The 16,951-nt window shown below is 49.9% G+C and overlaps 1 protein-coding gene across 3 annotated transcripts in view; it reads right to left on the reverse strand.

Moving 5' to 3' along the window:
* NEK1 (NIMA related kinase 1) overlaps positions 1-16,951 on the reverse strand; it is a 344,019-nt gene that overhangs the window by 49,288 nt on the left and 277,780 nt on the right. For all 3 annotated transcript variants that reach the window (XM_063920623.1, XM_063920622.1, XM_063920624.1), the window contains 2 exons: positions 15,674-15,765; positions 15,368-15,579 (listed from right to left, as the gene is read on the reverse strand). In XM_063920623.1, the coding sequence (XP_063776693.1) occupies positions 15,368-15,579; positions 15,674-15,765 (304 nt within the window). The remainder of the gene's footprint in view (positions 1-15,367; positions 15,580-15,673; positions 15,766-16,951) is intronic.

Raw genomic sequence — 16,951 nt, forward strand, 5'->3', positions numbered from 1 at the left:
CCGTACAACTTGGAACATACGAACCAGTTAACAGTATGAAACAAAACAGCATCAGCCCGAGACTGATCAAAACTGTAACATAACCCTTATGTAAGCAATAACTATATACAAGTCTTGCAGAATTTAGTCCGCACTGGGACGGGCGCCCAGCATCCTCTACGGACTAGGAGAAAAAGATTTACCGGTAGGTTTAAAATCTTATTTTCTCTTACGTCCTAGAGGATGCTGAGGACTCCGTAAGGACCATGGGGATTATACCAAAGCTCCAGACCGGGCGGGAGAGTGCGGATGACTCTGCAGCACCGATTGAGCAAACATGAGGTCCTCCTCAGCAAAGGTATCAACCTTGCAGAATTTAGCAAAAGTGTTTGAACCCGACCAAGTCGCCGCTCGGCAAAGCTGTAATGCCGAGACGCCTCGGGCAGCCGCCCAAGAAGAGCCCACCTTCCTAGTGGAATGGGCCTTTACCGAATTTGGTAACGGCAATCAAGCCGTAGAATGAGCCTGCTGAATCGTGTTACAGATCCAGCGAGCAATAGTCTATTTAGAAGCAGGAGCGCCAAGCTTGTTGGCTGCATACAGGACAAACAGTGCCTCTGTTTTCCTAACCCGAGCCGTCCTGGCTACATACATTTTTAAGGCCCTGACTACATCAAGGGACTTGGAATCCTCCAAGTCACCCGTAGCCACAGGCACCACGATAGGTTGGTTCATAAGAAAAGATGAAACCACCTTAGGCAAAAATTGAGGACGAGTCCTTAATTCTGCTCTATCCACATGGAAAATCAGATAGGAGCTCTTGTGAGACAAAGCCGCCAATTTGGACACCCGCCGTGCAGATGCCAAGGCCAGCAGCATGACCACCTTCCAAGTGAGAAATTTTAAATCCACCGTTTGAAGAGGCTCAAACCAGTGAGATTTTAGGAACTGTAACACCACGTTACGGTCCCATGGTGCCACAAAAGGAGGCTGGATGTGCAGCACTCCCTTTACAAAAGTCTGGATTTCTGGGAGAGAAGCCAATTCCTTCTGAAAGAAAATTGATAGAGCCGAAATCTGTACCTTAATGGAGCCTAACTTTAGGCCCATATCCACTCCTGTCTGTAGAAAGAGGAGAAAACGGCCCAGATGGAAATCTTCAGTAGGAGCATTCTTGGCTTCACACCAAGATACATACTTCCTCCAGATGCAGTGATAATGTTTCGCCGTCACCTCCTTCCTAGCCTTATTCAGAGTAGGGATGACTTCCTCCGGAATACCTTTCCCCGCTAGGATTTGGTGTTCAACCGCCATGCCGTCAAACGTAACCGCGGTAAGTCTTGGAACACGCAGGGCCCCTGCTGCAATAGGTCTTCCCTGAGAGGAAGAGGCCACAGATCTTCTGTGAGCATTTCCTTAAGATCTGAATACCAGGCCCTTCGAGGCCAATCCGGAACAATGAGTATTGTCTGCACTCTTTTTCGTCTTATGATTCTCAGTATTTTTGAGATGAGCGGAAGAGGAGGGAACACATAGACCGACTGAAACACCCATGGTGTCACCAGGGCGTCCACCTCTACTGCCTGAGGGTCCCTTGACCTTGCACCATTTTCCCCAGAACCCGAGTGCATTGATGAACGGACACTCTTTTTGGCTTTAGCAGGTCTCTGACCATGTTCTGGAGGTCCTGGGCTTTTTCCAACGGGAGAAAAACCTTCTTTCGTTCCGTGTCTAGTATCATGCCTACGAACGATAGTCGAGTTGTTGGAACCAACTGTGACTTTGGCAGGTTGAGAATCCAACCGTGTTGCTGGAGCACTCTCAGAGAGAGTGACACGTTCTTCAGTAATTGATCTTTTGATCTCGCCTTTATCAGCAGATCGTCCAAGTATGGGATAATTGTGACTCCTTGCCTGCGCAGGATCACCATCATTTCCGCCATTATCTTGGTGAAAATCCTCGGGGCCGTTGAAAGCCCAAACGGCAACGTCTGAAACTGGAAATGACAATCCTGTACCGCGAATCTCAGGTACTCCTGATGAGCGGGATATATGGGGACATGAAGGTAAGCATCCCTTATGTCCAGTGACACCATAAAATCCCCCCCTTCCAGGCTGGCTATTACAGCTCGGAGTGAATCCATCTTGAATTTGAAACGTTTCAAGTACAGATTTAGGGATTTTAGATTTAAAATGGGCCTGACCGAACCATCCGGCTTCGGGACCACAAAGAGGGTCGAATAGTACCCTTTCCCTGTTGGCTCAGGGGAACCCCGATAATCACTTGCTGTTGACACAGCGTTTGAATTGCAGCTAACACTACTTCCCGCTCTGGGGTAGAAGCTGGTAAGGCCGACTTGAAAAATCGTCGTGGAGGCACCTCTTCGAATTCCAGCTTGTAGCCTTGGGAAACTATCTCCATCGCCCAAGGATCTACGTCTGACCGAACCCAGACCTGGCTGAAGAGTCAAAGGCGTGCCCCCACCGGTGCGGACTCCCGCAGGGGAGCCCAAGCGTCATACGGTGGATTTTGTAGAAGCCGGGGAGGACTTCTGTTCCTGGGAACCCGCCACGGCAGGTGTTCTTTTCCCTCTACCCTTACCTCTGGCAAGGAAGGAGGAGCCCCGACCTCTTCTGGGCTTTTGCGACCGAAAGGACTGCATCTGATACTGTGGAGTTTTCTTTTGCTGTTGGGGAACAAAAGGAAAAAAGGTAGATTTACCTGAGGTAGCTGTGGAAACCAGGTCCGCGAGCCCATCCCCAAACACCACATCACCCTTATAGGGTAAAACCTCCATATGCTTTTTTTTTAATCCGCATCACCCGTCCATTGGCGGGGGTCCATAAGGATCGTCTCGCTGAAATAGCCATGGCATTGGCTCTGGAACCCAACAATCCAATGTCTCTTTGAGCGTCTCTCATATATAAGACTGCGTCTTTAATATGTGCTAAAGTTAGCAAAATAGTATCCCTATCTAGGGTATCAAGGTCAGCTGACAGGGTATCTGTCCAAGCTGCAACTGCACTACATACCCATGCCGACGCAATTGCCGGTCTAAGTAAAGTACCAGTATGTGTATAAATAGACTTTAATGTAGTCTCCTGCCTGCGGTCCGCAGGGTCCTTGAGGGCCGCTGTATCTGGAGACGGCAGCGCCACCTTCTTGGACAGGCGTGTTAGAGCCTTGTCCACTATGGGAGAGGATTCCCAACGTGCCCTGTCCTGTGTAGGGAAACTGTACGCCATAAGAACCCTTTTGGGAATCTGCAGTCTCTTATCTGGAGATTCCCAAGCTTTTTCAAATAACTCATTAAGTTCATGAGATGGAGGAAAGTTTACCACAGGTTTCTTTTCCTTATACATGCGCACCCTCGTGACGGGAACAGAGGGGTCGTCTGTGATATGCAAAACATCTTTTATTGCAATAATCATATACTGAATAGTTTTTGCCACCCTAGGGTGCAATCTAGCATCATCATAGTCGACACTGGAATCAGAGTCCGTGTCGGTATCTGTGTCCACAATTTGTGACAAGGGACGCTTTTGAGACCCTGACGGGCCCTGTGAGTCGGTCCAATCCGTTGAGTGACCCCCTGATGTCTCCCTGGATTCTGCTTTGTCTAGCTTCTTATGCAATGATGCTACACTTGCATTTAACATATGCCACATATCCATCCATTCCTGAGTCGGCACTACCGACGGGGACACACCACTCATCTCCTCCACCTCCTCCTTTGATAAGCCTTCCGCTTCAGACATGCCGACACGCACGTACTGACCCCCGCCACACACAGGGATATAAATATACGGGGACAATTCCCCAAACAGGCCCTTTGGAGAGACAGAGAGAGAGAGTATGCCAGCACACACCCAGCGCCAAACTGACACTGGAAAACCCAGATAGCGCTTTTATATATATAATGCCAATGCTATTCCCACTCACTGCGCTTGAAATGTGCCCCCCTCCTCTTTTTTTTCAGCCCTCTGATGCGTTCAGCAGGGGAGAGTCCAGGGAGCCAGCGTTCTCTGCAGCTTCTGTGGAGAAAATGGCGCTGGTTAATGCTGAGGGATCAAGCTCCGCCCCCTCCAGCGGCGGGCTTCGGTCCCGTTTCAATTTCATAAAAATGGCGGGGGATCGTCTATTTGCTGCCTCCGCAGCCTAATATATATATATTTGTGGCAAAAACGAGGTTTATTGCTGCCCAGGGCGCCCCCCCCCCCGCGCCCTGCACCCATCTGAGCCTGTATGTGTTGTGTGGGAGCAATGGCGCGCAGCGTTATCGCTGCGCGCTTACCTCATGAAGATCTGAAGTCTTCTGCCGCCTTGAAGTCTTCTTTTCTTCTCATACTCACCCGGCTTCTATCTTCCGGCTCTGCGAGGAGGACGGCGCCGTGGCTCCGGGACGAACGGCGAGGGTGAGACCTGCGTTCCGACCCTCTGGAGCTAATGGTGTCCAGTAGCCTAAGAAGCAGAGCCTATCATTTAAGTAGGTCTGCTTCTCTCCCCTCAGTCCCACGATGCAGGGAGCCTGTTGCCAGCAGTGCTCCCTGAAAATAAAAAACCTAACAAAAAGTATTTTTTCAGAGAAACTCAGTAAAGCTTCCCTGCAGTGCACCCAGTCTCCTCTGGGCACAGGATCTAACTGAGGTCTGGAGGAGGGGCATAGAGGGAGGAGCCAGTGCACACCCATCTAAAGTCTTTAGAGTGCCCATGTCTCCTGCGGAGCCCGTCTATACCCCATGGTCCTTACGGAGTCCCCAGCATCCTCTAGGACGTAAGAGAAATATGGATGTAATTAGGTCACAGTTGTCTAGGAAGATAGCCATCGCTAAGCTAGTATTACTATTTAGGCATATGGAAAGCAAAAGAAGGGCCAATCTGAGCGAGATGTATTACTTTATCGTATAGTGTGTATGGGGCTTTATTCTGACCATACAGATTTGGCCCTTAATAAAGCACAAAATGAGTCACAGAATATTTAGCAGTAGAGTCATAAATTCATAATTATACTACTGTATATAATTTTGTGCCGACACAAGCTCCGTTTAGTAATTTATAAATAGTAAAGCATAGATATCTAGCCATTACCTCTTGTAACTCTCATGCCTGTCACTCAGGTCTGTGTTCCTACTACTCACCCAGTGACTGCAGGTGCCCAGACTCAATCAGTTACATCTGTCTGCATGACTGCAGGGTCCAATTTTCTACACATAACCAAATCCCATATGGCCCAGTTAGTGCAGTCAGTCAAAGACTGCAGTAATTAGCTTACCACAAATTCAGTCATTTCTGATCATGTGCAGGTCATGATGTTGTAGTCATTTTGGGAATAAGCAGTAGTTTGCAGCCAATTTAATGAAGGAACAACAGAAAGGGAATATGAGAAAAAAAGAACGGGAAAGAAGAATAAAAAGAGTGTGATAGGGGCGTGGCCTGGCTTCTGAGGCAGCAGGACGTGTGGAGCTGGAGCTCCTGCCCGGGCCTTAAATTCCTGCACCCCTACGGCCCCCCATTCTCCCTGCTGGGGTCCCCCTGGCCTGACCTGCGTGGTCCGCGGAGCCGGCAGACACCTCCTGTGTCTGTGCGGGTTGCGGCCTGCGGGTCACGGAGAAGCCAGGGCCTCTCCTACTGTCAGACGCCGGGCCGCGGCTGCTCTTTCCGGTTCCGGTGTGGCGGTCCGTGTCTCACCGGCCGGATCCCAGTCTCCAATCCGGCTCCTCCGGGCTGCCCTGGACCTCCTCTGCCTCTTCACCCGCTCGGAGTGCAGCATCCACAGCGCCCCAGGTCTCCGGCCTCCTCCGCTTCCGGAAGCCGGGATCCGACGCCGCACGGTCAGAGGTAAGAGCCGGGGGTGCCGTACGGCTGGGGGGAGAGCTGTGGACGGCCGAGCACTCACACTGCTGTGGCTCTCTGCGGGCTGCGCCGGCCTGCCCTTGGCCTGTGCCTCTCTGTCCCCCTGCCTCGGCCTCTCTGTGTGAGCCCTCAGGGCGCTGCTGTCCCCGTCCCCCCGGCGACCTGCGTCTCCTCAGCAATCCGGCGACCCGGGACCCCGCGTTAGGGGCCACCCCGCAGTGACCCTCCGGAGCCCGCAATTTACCTGGCCTTGGTCCCCCTGCACTGGCTCCCCTCCTGGGGCCCTTCGGAGCCCGCATCTCAACTGACCTCTGGCCCTCCACACTCCTGCCACCCCTGTGGGCCCCTGCTCCACCCGGCGCCTTCCACTGCTGGGGCCTGACACCCCTGTTCGCTTACCGGAGTTCGGCATCATCCCGGTCACTGGCTGGTCCGTGTCCGGGCCTCATCCTCGCAGACCTTGCATACGGGCAAACATACGGATTACACCAGCCCATCTTCTGCGATCTCTGATTGGCTGTCTCCCCTCCGGGATCACGTGGGCCTTTCTAACTGCCGGAACCCCTCGGCCCTGTCCCACCCACGCTGCCTTGCTGGGCGCGCCATGATATCTCTCTAATACCCCCGCCTTGTCCCCCCCTGTGCCTGAGCCTTACTGCTGGAGCGCCTTCTCTACCTCCCTTTCTGCCGTCTACCCCCCTTCTCAACCGTACAAGATGCCCAGAGGTGGCAAACAATCACAAGGATCTGATCTCACTCCATTCCTTAATAAAAGAGCACCCCCGCCAAGAACGGGCCCGATGCTCCTGAACACCCCCATGGTCCCTCCGACTTCGATCCCGATGACAACGATCTCACACCCCTTACCCACAGGGACTTTCTCTCCCTCCTCAAAGAGGTGCAAAATGTCAAGACCTCTGTTCAGGTTCTCCACTCCCTGAAGTCTGATATCGCCGAAATTGGCTCCAGAATGGATCAACTCGAGCGGCGAGTGGAAGAGGTGGTGACGTTCCAGCAAACTGTCGAGACCGTCTTCCATCAACTTCGCCAAGATATTGCCCAATTGCGGGAGGAACATGAGGACCAGGACAATAGGGTGAGGAGAAATAATCTCAGGATTCGGGGTATTCCTGAAGACGTTGAAGCGGCCCACCTTGAACTTTACCTTAAACGCCTCTTCACCTTCCTGTCACCTGAAACCCCCGAAGACCATCTTCTCCTGGACCGAGCACACCGAGCCTTCCGACCCCGCTCCCAAGACTCTTCCCAGCCTAGAGACGTCATTCTCCGAATGCACTACTTCACCGCGAAAGAGTCCATCATGAGAGAAGCACGGCGACTGGGGTCTGTGTCCTTCCAAAATGTCTCCCTGCAGATCTTCCAGGACTTATCCCCCCTCACCCTGGCCAAACGTAGAGACTTTAAACCCATTACTTCCCTGCTCTCCCAGCACAATGTCAAGTACCGCTGGGGTTTCCCATTCCGTATCCTGGTTTGGCATCAGGGAAAGCTACTAACAGCCAGAAACCCATCCGAGGCTCAAAAGCTGCTCTCCAAGCTGGGTATCCACACCGACGAACAGGACCCCTCTGCATCCTCTCTGCCTCCCCGGATATACCTTGCCTATACTTGTGTCGACCTTTCCTGGTCGTACTCCCTACCCGGGGAGCTGTTTACCTTTAGATCTCCCATGTTCTCACTTCCCGATCCCTTAGTCGGTTCTTAACTGTTATGATGTTACCCCTTGTTACAGTGTGATACTCTGTTTCTTGTTTCCATTTTCTTGTTTCTTCTTTCTCCCGCTCCTTCTTTTCTCTCTTCTTCAATTTCTCTCAGGTCTTTCCAGGGGTGGCCCGCCTCTTGGTCATTGCTAAGCGGTTAGTGATGCATCGTCTGGATGCCAAGCTGCGCCGAGCCCTCTTGCTGACCTAGGTGCCCTCCCGACACCTAGCACCCCTTCCCCCTGTCAGCGCCACCGGTCCTGGCCTCTACCGCCGGACGACCACCTAACCCCCCCCCACCCCCCTCCCGGTTTCTTTTCCTTCCCCCCTCCTTTCTGAACACGCTATCTTCTGTTTTGCTTCTCTGTCATCTACTATTCTTCCTTTCCGCTCTACTTCTCGAACTCTGCGCTCCCCCTATTCTGCCTACCTCTTTGCTGCTTGCCCATGGGTCTCCGGGTACTCTCTTTTAATGTGAAGGGCCTGAATAGCCCTCAAAAGAGAGGTAAGCTCTTTGCCTCCCTTAAACTCCATAGGGGTGACCTGGTCTTCCTTCAGGAGACTCATTTTCTACATGATGCCCACCCTACCCTACAATGTAAACCGTACCCTGACGCGTTTCATGCCTGTGACCATTCGGCCAAAAAACGAGGAGTCGCGATCTTATTTGCCCGTCACCTCACCTTTGAACTCCTCGACTCCCACGCTGATAAGGAAGGCCGGTTTCTTGTGTTGGTGGGGAAACTCAATAACAAACTATGCACCCTAGCCAACATCTATGCCCCTAACCAGAGGCAAAGAGTTGTTCTTTGCGAAACTAGATACGCTTCTTACCCAAGTCCGACAGGGCGACCTCATACTAGCTGGAGATTTTAACTCTGTTAAATCCAAACATAGACCGCTCTCCCTCTCTGCCCTCTGCTTCCCCGTCGGACTCTCTCCGCTCTAGATCCCTCCTCCGTCTCATGCAATCCCAGCTTCTCTACGACTCCTGGAGGATAAAAGACCCCTCAGCGCGTAACTGCACCTTCTATTCTGCTCCTCATAATTCTTACTCCCGCATCGATATGGTCATGCTCAGCCACGAACTTGCCTTGAATCTCCACGCTGCCCATATACACCCACTGATCTGGTCTGACCATGCCCCTATCTCTTGCGACCTCTCGGGTCTGCTCTCTCGCCCCCGCCCCATGACTTAGCGCCTTAACGACTCCCTTCTTCACAACCTGGAGATACACTCCCATCTTCGGGATAAGCTTTCTGACTATTTTACCCTGAACGACTCCCCCGACACCTCCAGGTCCACTCTCTGGCTGGCACACAAGGCGGTCCTTCGTGGGCATATCATCAACCTAGCCTCGAGAGCCAAGAAACAATCTCTCACCCAGTTCAACAGACTTTCTAGTAAACTCCACACCCTTGAGACCCAGCACAAGGCGTCCTCCGACCAGGCCATCTTGTCTGAACTCCGTACTGTTAAGGCGGAACTTGATCTCCTACTCTCCAAACGGGTGGCTAAACGTCTCAAATGGCTTCGCCAGTCTTTTTCTGAGAAGGGGGATAAGGCGGACAAGATCCTGGCGGCACGACTCCGCTCCGCTAGAGCCAAAACTAATATAATTTCTATTAGAGACCCTCTTAATCGCTTAGTCCATGACCCTACCGCCGTTAGGGCTGCTTTCCAATCCTATTACAATGACTTAGACAATCTGCCACCCTCCCCGTCTGGTCCCCCCTCCTAGTCCCACTCTGATCTGGTTTCTTACTTTCTCTCAGCCTCTAACCTGCCTAGATTGCCTCGAGACGCCATGGACCATCTTAACAGCGAGATCTCGGTGGAAGAAACTGCCCAGACTATTCTCTTGCAAAAGATCGGTAAATCTCCTGGCCCGGATGGGTTCACAGCTCTCTACTACAAACAATTCTCTGATCTCCTCTCCCCCCACCTTCAATCCCTGTTTAATAAGATTATCCATGGCGACTCCTTTCCTCCTGAGATGTTAGAGGCCAGAATTGTGGTGATTCCTAAGGAAGGCAAGGGCGCCCTCAACTGCGCTAGCTACCGCCCTATATCTCTCCTGAACCTGGACCTTAAAATTTTTGCTAAAATCCTAGCTAACCGCCTTAACCCGTATCTCCCTTCCCTTGTCCACTACGACCAAGTGGGGTTTATTCCGGGCCGCCAGGCGAGGGATAACACCAGACGCGCTATTGATCTTATACACATCTCGAACTCCAGGGGATCCCCCACTATCATGCTCTCCTTGGATGCTGAAAAAGCTTTCGACCGGATCTCCTGGAGTTTTTTGAGAGCCGCCCTGGAGGCCTATGGCTTGTCGGGTGTCTTTCTCACTGGTGTTCTGGCACTATACTCCACCCCCTTCGCCACAGTCCTAATCAATGATGTCCCGTCTGCCCCGGTCCGCATATCGAATGGCACGCGTCAGGGTTGCCCTCTGTCGCCATTGATATTCGCCCTTGTTATTGAGCCGCTCGCCTCCCAAATTAGAGCTCACCAGGGTATACATGGTATACCAGTGGGCCGTACTGATCCCAAAATCTCCCTCTTCGCAGATGACTTTCTACTTTCCTTGACCCAGCCCCTTATCTCGCTCCATAATCTATTTTCAGTCCTCCATTCTTATAGCCTTGTATCAGGCTACAAGATCAATTATTTCAAATCCGAGGCCATGATGCTCCATGTCCCCCACCGAGAAGCTGAATCCCTTCGCACTAATTTAAATTTTAAATGGCAGCCTACAAAGATCAAATACCTGGGGATTTACTTGACCTCCCGCTACGACTCTCTCTTTAGGGAAAACTTTCCACCCCTCCTCACCAAAACGCTCGCTGACCTGACGTCCTGGAAGAGTCTTTTGGCTCTACCTTTTCCAGACCCTCCCTGTGACAGTCCCGGCCTCCTTTCTTCGTACTACCCAGCGTGTACTCGTGCGTTTTATCTGGAACCACAGACCTCCCCGCATTGCTGCCAACACCCTGAAACGGCCAACCTCCGCTGGCGGTAGAGGTCTTCCGGATATCAAACTCTACTACCTGGCCTCTCACCTCTCCCATGTTGTCGCCTCTTATGCCCCTCCGGGATCCGTATCCTGGTTAGATATCGAAGCAGCCTATATCAACCTTTCGGACCTGACCCCCTTGTGGGGCCTGCCCTCTACCTCCCGACCCCCGGCTTCCAAACTCCTCCCCACGATCAAATTTAACCTTAAAATTTGGGACTCCCACCCTCTGAAGATGGGTCTCACCACTACCCCTTCACCCTTGACCCCTATCTGGCAGAACCCTATGTTTCCTCCTGGATACTCGGCTACGAGATTCCGTACATGGATAACGCTGGGCTTCAAATTCCCATCTGATTTTGCCGATCGGGGTCAATGGCTGTCCCTCCCTGACTTACAACAGAAGACCCCCTCGCACTCACTTAACCCCTTTTTCAAGTCCTACAAATCCGGCACTTCTTGGGCTCTCTGCCCTCCTCCGCCCTGCTTCGAGCCCTCACTCCCTTGGAAAGCTTATGCGTACACTCTCACCTCTCCAAAGGCTTAGGGGTATATGCAATTCACGGCGAATCGCGGCAATTTTTCGCCGTTTTTTAATTCGACTTAATTCGACAGGTGAATTCCGGAAGGTGGCTTCCGGAATTCACCATATTCAATGAAAAACGGATTCGCCAGAATCGCGGGCGAAAATCGGCCGATTTGGCGGATTTTGCCGCGATTTTAAAAAACGGGAAAAAACGGGAAAAACACGGAAAAAAAAATGGCGTGGGGTCCCCCCTCCAAAGCATAACCAGCCTTGGGCTCTTCGAGCTGGTCCTGGTTCTAAAAATGCAGGGGAGAAATTGGGCAGGGATCCCCCGTATTTTTAAAACCAGCACCGGGCTCTGCGCCTGGTGCTGGTGCCAAAATTACGGGGGACAAAAAGAGTAGGGGTCCCCCGTATTTTTAACACCAGCATCGGGCTCCACTAGCTGGACAGATAATGCCACAGCCGGGGGTCACTTTTATGCCGTGCCCTGCGGCCGTGGCATTAAATATCCAACTAGTCACCCCTGGCCGGGGTACCCTGGGGGAGTGGGGACCCCTACAATCAAGGTGTCCCCCCCCCCAGCCACCCAAGGGCCAGGGGTGAAGCCCGAGGCTGTCCCCCCCCCATCCAATGGGCTGCGGATGGGGGGGGCTGATGGCCTTTTGTGATAATAAAAAGATATTGTTTTTTCCAGTAGTACTACAAGTCCCAGCAAGCCTCCCCCGCAAGCTGGTACTTGGAGAACCACAAGTACCAGCATGCGGGAGAAAAACGGGCCCGCTGGTACCTGTAGTACTACTGGAAAAAAAATACCCAAATAAAAACAGTACACACACACCTTGATAGTAAAACTTTATTACACACTACCGACACACACATACTTACCTATGTTGACACGCCGACTGCCACGGTCTCCGACGATCCGAGGTACCTGTGAAAAAATTATACTCACCTTCCAGCGTCCAGAGGTACATCCAGGTCCAGAGATAATCCACGTACTTGGCAAAACAAAAAAACGAACACCGATCCATACCGGACTAAGAAAGGGGTCCCATGCTTTCACATCAGACCCCTTTCTCCCGAATCCCGGGACATCACGTGACTCCTGTCACTGAAGTCCCTTCAGCCAATCAGGAAGCGCTACTTCCGTGGCGCTCATCTGATTGGCTGTGCGCTGTCTGTGCTGTGACAGCGCATCGCAAAGCCGCTCCATTACTTTCAATGGTGGGAACTTTGCGGGTAGCGGTGGGGTTAACCCGCGGTCAGCCGCTGACCGGCGGGTGACCTCACCGCTAGCCGCTAAGTTCCCACCATTGAATATAATGGACTGGGCTGTGCGATGCGCTGTCTGCTCAGACGCGCAGAGCCAATCAGATGAGCGCAACGAAGTTGCGCTTCCTGATTGGCTTTAGAGACCTTTCTGTGACAGCTGTCACTGACAGGTCTCTCTGCATTCGGGGATAGGGGTCTCATGTGTCAGCATGGGACCCCTTTCAGTCCGTTTGGTCGGGTATTTGCGTTTTGTTTTTTTCTACAAGTACGTGGATTTATCTCTGGACCATGGCTGAGGTGAGTATATTGATCTTTTATTTTCAGGTACCCCTGGATTCTACATGGAGAAGAGGACCGATGTCGGCGTGTGAACATAGGTAAGTATGTGTGTGTCGACGTATGAAATAAAGTTTTACTTTCACGGTGTGTGTGTCCTGTTTTTATTTGGGTATTTTTTTCCAGTAGTACTACAGGTACCAGCGGGCCCGTTTTTCTCCCGCATGCTGGTACTTGTGGTTCTCCAAGTACCAGCTTGCGGGGGAGGCTTGCTGGGACTTGTAGTACTGCTGGAAAAAACAATATTCTTTTCATGATCACAAAAGGCAATCAGCCCCCCCATCCGCAGCCCATTGGATGGGGGGGGACAGCCTCGGGCTTCACCCCTGGCCCATGGGTGGCTGGGGGGGGGGGGGGGGACCCCTTGATTGAAGGGGTCCCCACTCCCCCAGGGTACCCCGGCCAGGGGTGACTAGTTGGATATTTAATGCCACGGCCGCAGGGCACGGCATAAAAGTGACCCCCGGCTGTGGCATTATCTGTCCAGCTAGTGGAGCCCGATGCTGGTGTTAAAAATACGGGGGACCCCTACGCTTTTAGTCCCCCGTATTTTAGGCACCAGCACCAGGCGCAGAGCCCGCTGCTGGTTTTAAAAATACGGGGGATCCCCTGTCAATTTTTTCCCCGCATTTTTAGAACCAGGACCAGCTCGAAGAGCCCGAGGCTGGTTATGCTTTGGAGGGGGGACCCCACGCCATTTTTTTTTAGGATTTTACCGTTCCAGCAATAAAAAAATAAATAAAAAAAAATAATATTTTAAAAAATATATAAATAATATTTGTGCCTCCAAAAAAAAAAAAAAAAAAAGTACCTAATCCCTTCTAATATAAATAGATCTGCTATTCCCCCCAAAAAAAAACACAAAAAAAAACATGTTTAAATTTTTTTTATTTGTTTTCACCCTCCAAAGTGTGGCGGATTGAAAATGACGAATTTGCTGTCTAAAAGCACTGCTGTCGAATTTCCAAACTTGAATTGAATATGCTTTGGTCGAATTGCAGCACTTGTATCATTGCAGAAAAGTCGAATTTGCAAAAAGTCGAATTTCAAAAAGTCGAATTTTGAAAGTCCGTTTTTTGGTCGGAAAGCACTGAATTGCATAGGCAAATTTTTTTTTTGGTCGAAAATGACCCGAAATTCGACAATTTCGGGAATTCGACCGCAATTGCATATACCCCTTAATCTCTCAACTTTACTCCCTTTTACTGGATTCTTCCCTTTCCCCCTCTTGGCCCCACGAGCTCGCATGGGAGCGTGATCTTGGGCCCCCTCCGGAGAGTGGAGACTGGGAGGACATGAGAATGGGGATTGCTAAATGCTCCATTGCCACTGCTCTCAAAGAGACGGCTTACAAAATCTACTACCGTTGGTACTACACCCCGGATAGACTTAACAAACTCTTTCCGTCTGTTTCCCCTGCTTGCTGGAGGAACTGCGGATCGAGAGGCACTATGCTACATATATGGTGGTTCTGCCCGTCCATCATTCCCTTTTGGAATCTAGTCCACTCCCTCCTTGTTTCCCTTCTAGATTCCCCAGTGCTGAGGGATCCCTGGATCTTTCTGCTGTGCTACCCTCCCCCTATGCTTGATAAATTCTCCCAAAAACTGACTACACATTCTAACCGCGGCAAAATCACTGATAGCCCTTAATTGGAAAAACCCCTCTCCTCCCTCTCAAAACCAAAACTTGGCATATTGCATCAATGGAGAAGATTACGTATTACCTTCATGACCGAGGTCATGTTTTTGAGCAGGTTTGGGCCCCCTGGCTCGCTGCTGAACGTGGACCGCCGTCTCCCCCCTCTTGTCCCTAGCTCCTCCCGTAGACCCATGGGCATCGCCTACTGCTCTTTCTCCATCTCCTCTTCATCCTTTTCTTCTTCTCTCTCTTCTTTCCTCCTCTTTCTCTCCTCCTTCCTATTTTCTCTCGTCTTCCACTTGCCCTCCTTCTCTACCTTTTTTCTGAACTCATTATTTTCAGCATATATACTGTGATTGGATTACTATATCGTGGTCTCCCCCCCCCCCCCCCAAATTGGATACTTGATTACGGATGTTTTATTTTTGATTACTTTTACGGTTTATTCTAAAATTGTGGCTTCTGTTGGACGTTGGTCCTCCTGACCGCTTGTCCCCCCTCTCAATGTTTGTTTACCTATTTTATTTCGCAGCGCAAAATAAAGGAATTAAAAAAAAAAAAAAGTGTGATAAAAGAGCGACAGAGGGAAAAAGGAAGAGCGGCAGGAGGAGAAAGGAAAAGGGGAAAAATATAACAGAAGAGAGAAGAATAGCTAAGAGAAAAAACATGGAAGATTGAGGGAAAACTTAAGTGTATCAATTGGCTGGTAGGAAATAATGACAAATCTTTTAACAGTAGAAATGACAAAATTGCACACTGTATTGTACTACATATGACAAAGTAATAAAAAGTTGAATGACAATACGTAATGAGTTCCAATAGGATCTCGAGTGCTTTCAAAGATGTGGAAGTATACCACAACATGTACTCTCTCTATATAAACTAATAAAAGTATATGGGGAGCAAGAAATATGTCAAGAGCAAAAATGGTAATACTTCACATTATGCTGTGTTTATAGAACAATAAGAATAAAATCTTATAATACATGGACTTTTAATGCATATTGGCCATTTACCTTTGGATTATTTGCATCAAACAGACCAGTTGAAAGGCCAATCAACAGTGCTGTCTTGCCTTTGGTTTTAGTTGGAGATGCAGAACGAGAACGAGGTGGCAGGATATCATCAAATGAAGAATGGGCAGAGACATTCGGAGTGATGACATAATAAGGTAGAGGGACTCTATTAAATAACACTTTGTTTGCTGTTGCGTCTCCTGCAGCATTTTCTGAAAAAACAATGAAACCATGGCAGCGATTATCACATACACTAAAATTGTAAAATTTGCAGTATGTGCAATTAGGAATAAACAAACTACCAACCCATTGCATCTTCACTCTCTGAACATTCTGTATCGCACTTAACATCATGATTAGGAGATTCAGGATCACTCGCGGCATGCTCTTCATCCCCACTGTAAGATAGAATTATAAACTTTTTTTTTTTATTGAATTTTAACACAAAATACATACAGCAGTACATAAGAGTCAAGATAAAATCACAGTAGCAAATGTGTACAGCACGAAGGTCATTAAGATCATTATAGTCATCGTTGAGCATGATCCACTGACTCAAGATATAATTAAAACAAAATTGCTGCAGACACAAATTCCTGCATGAAGAAACCTGTGAGAAATGGAGGTTACATGGAGGTTTTGCTGCTAAAACGTGCATAAAATTCCATAGATACAAACATATGGGCCATGACCTAATATAGAATAGGCCACATACACAGTCGCACAATTCTTGTAAAAACACGATTGACAACATTTGGACAGTAATATTTTCTCTTCCACTTAAAGTTCAGCAAAAGTTAAATCTCACAACTCTGTAATCCAGCGATTCCAGGCTACATTCCTCAGGGACACTAAAAATAGGATTTTGCTTACCGGTAAATCTATTTCTCGTAGTCCGTAGTGGATGCTGGGGACTCCATAAGGACCATGGGGAATAGACTGGCTCCGCAGGAGACAGGGCACTTTAAGAAAGAATTTGGATTCTGGTGTGTTCTGGCTCCTCCCTCTATGTCCCTCCTCCAGACCTCAGTTAAAGAAACTGTGCCCGGAAGAGCTGAGAGTACAAGGAAAGGATTTTGGAATCCAGGGCAAGACTCATACCAGTCACACCAATCATATTGTATCACTCGTGATAAATTTACCCAGTTAACAGTATGAACAACAACGGAGCATCAGATCAACCCTGATGCAACCAAACATAACCCTTATTTAAGCAATAACTATATACAAGCATTGCAGAAGAAGTCCGCACTTGGCACGGGCGCCCAGCATCCACTACGGACTACGAGAAATAGATTTACCGGTAAGTAAAATCCTATTTTCTCTAACGTCCCAGTGGATGCTGGGGACTCCGTAAGGACCATGGGGATTATACCAAAGCTCCCAAATGGGCGGGAGAGTGCGGATGACTCTGCAGCACCGAATGAGCAAACACAAGGTCCTCCTCAGCCAGGGTATCAAACTTGTAGAACTTTGCAAAAGTGTTTGAACCTGACCAAGTAGCCGCTCGGCAAAGCTGTAATGCCGAGACCCCTCGGGCAGCCGCCCAAGAAGAGCCCACCTTCCTTGTGGAGTGGGCTTTTA

The sequence above is a fragment of the Pseudophryne corroboree genome, chromosome 1, assembly GCF_028390025.1.
Source record: "Pseudophryne corroboree isolate aPseCor3 chromosome 1, aPseCor3.hap2, whole genome shotgun sequence".
Taxonomy (NCBI): Eukaryota; Metazoa; Chordata; class Amphibia; order Anura; family Myobatrachidae; genus Pseudophryne; species Pseudophryne corroboree.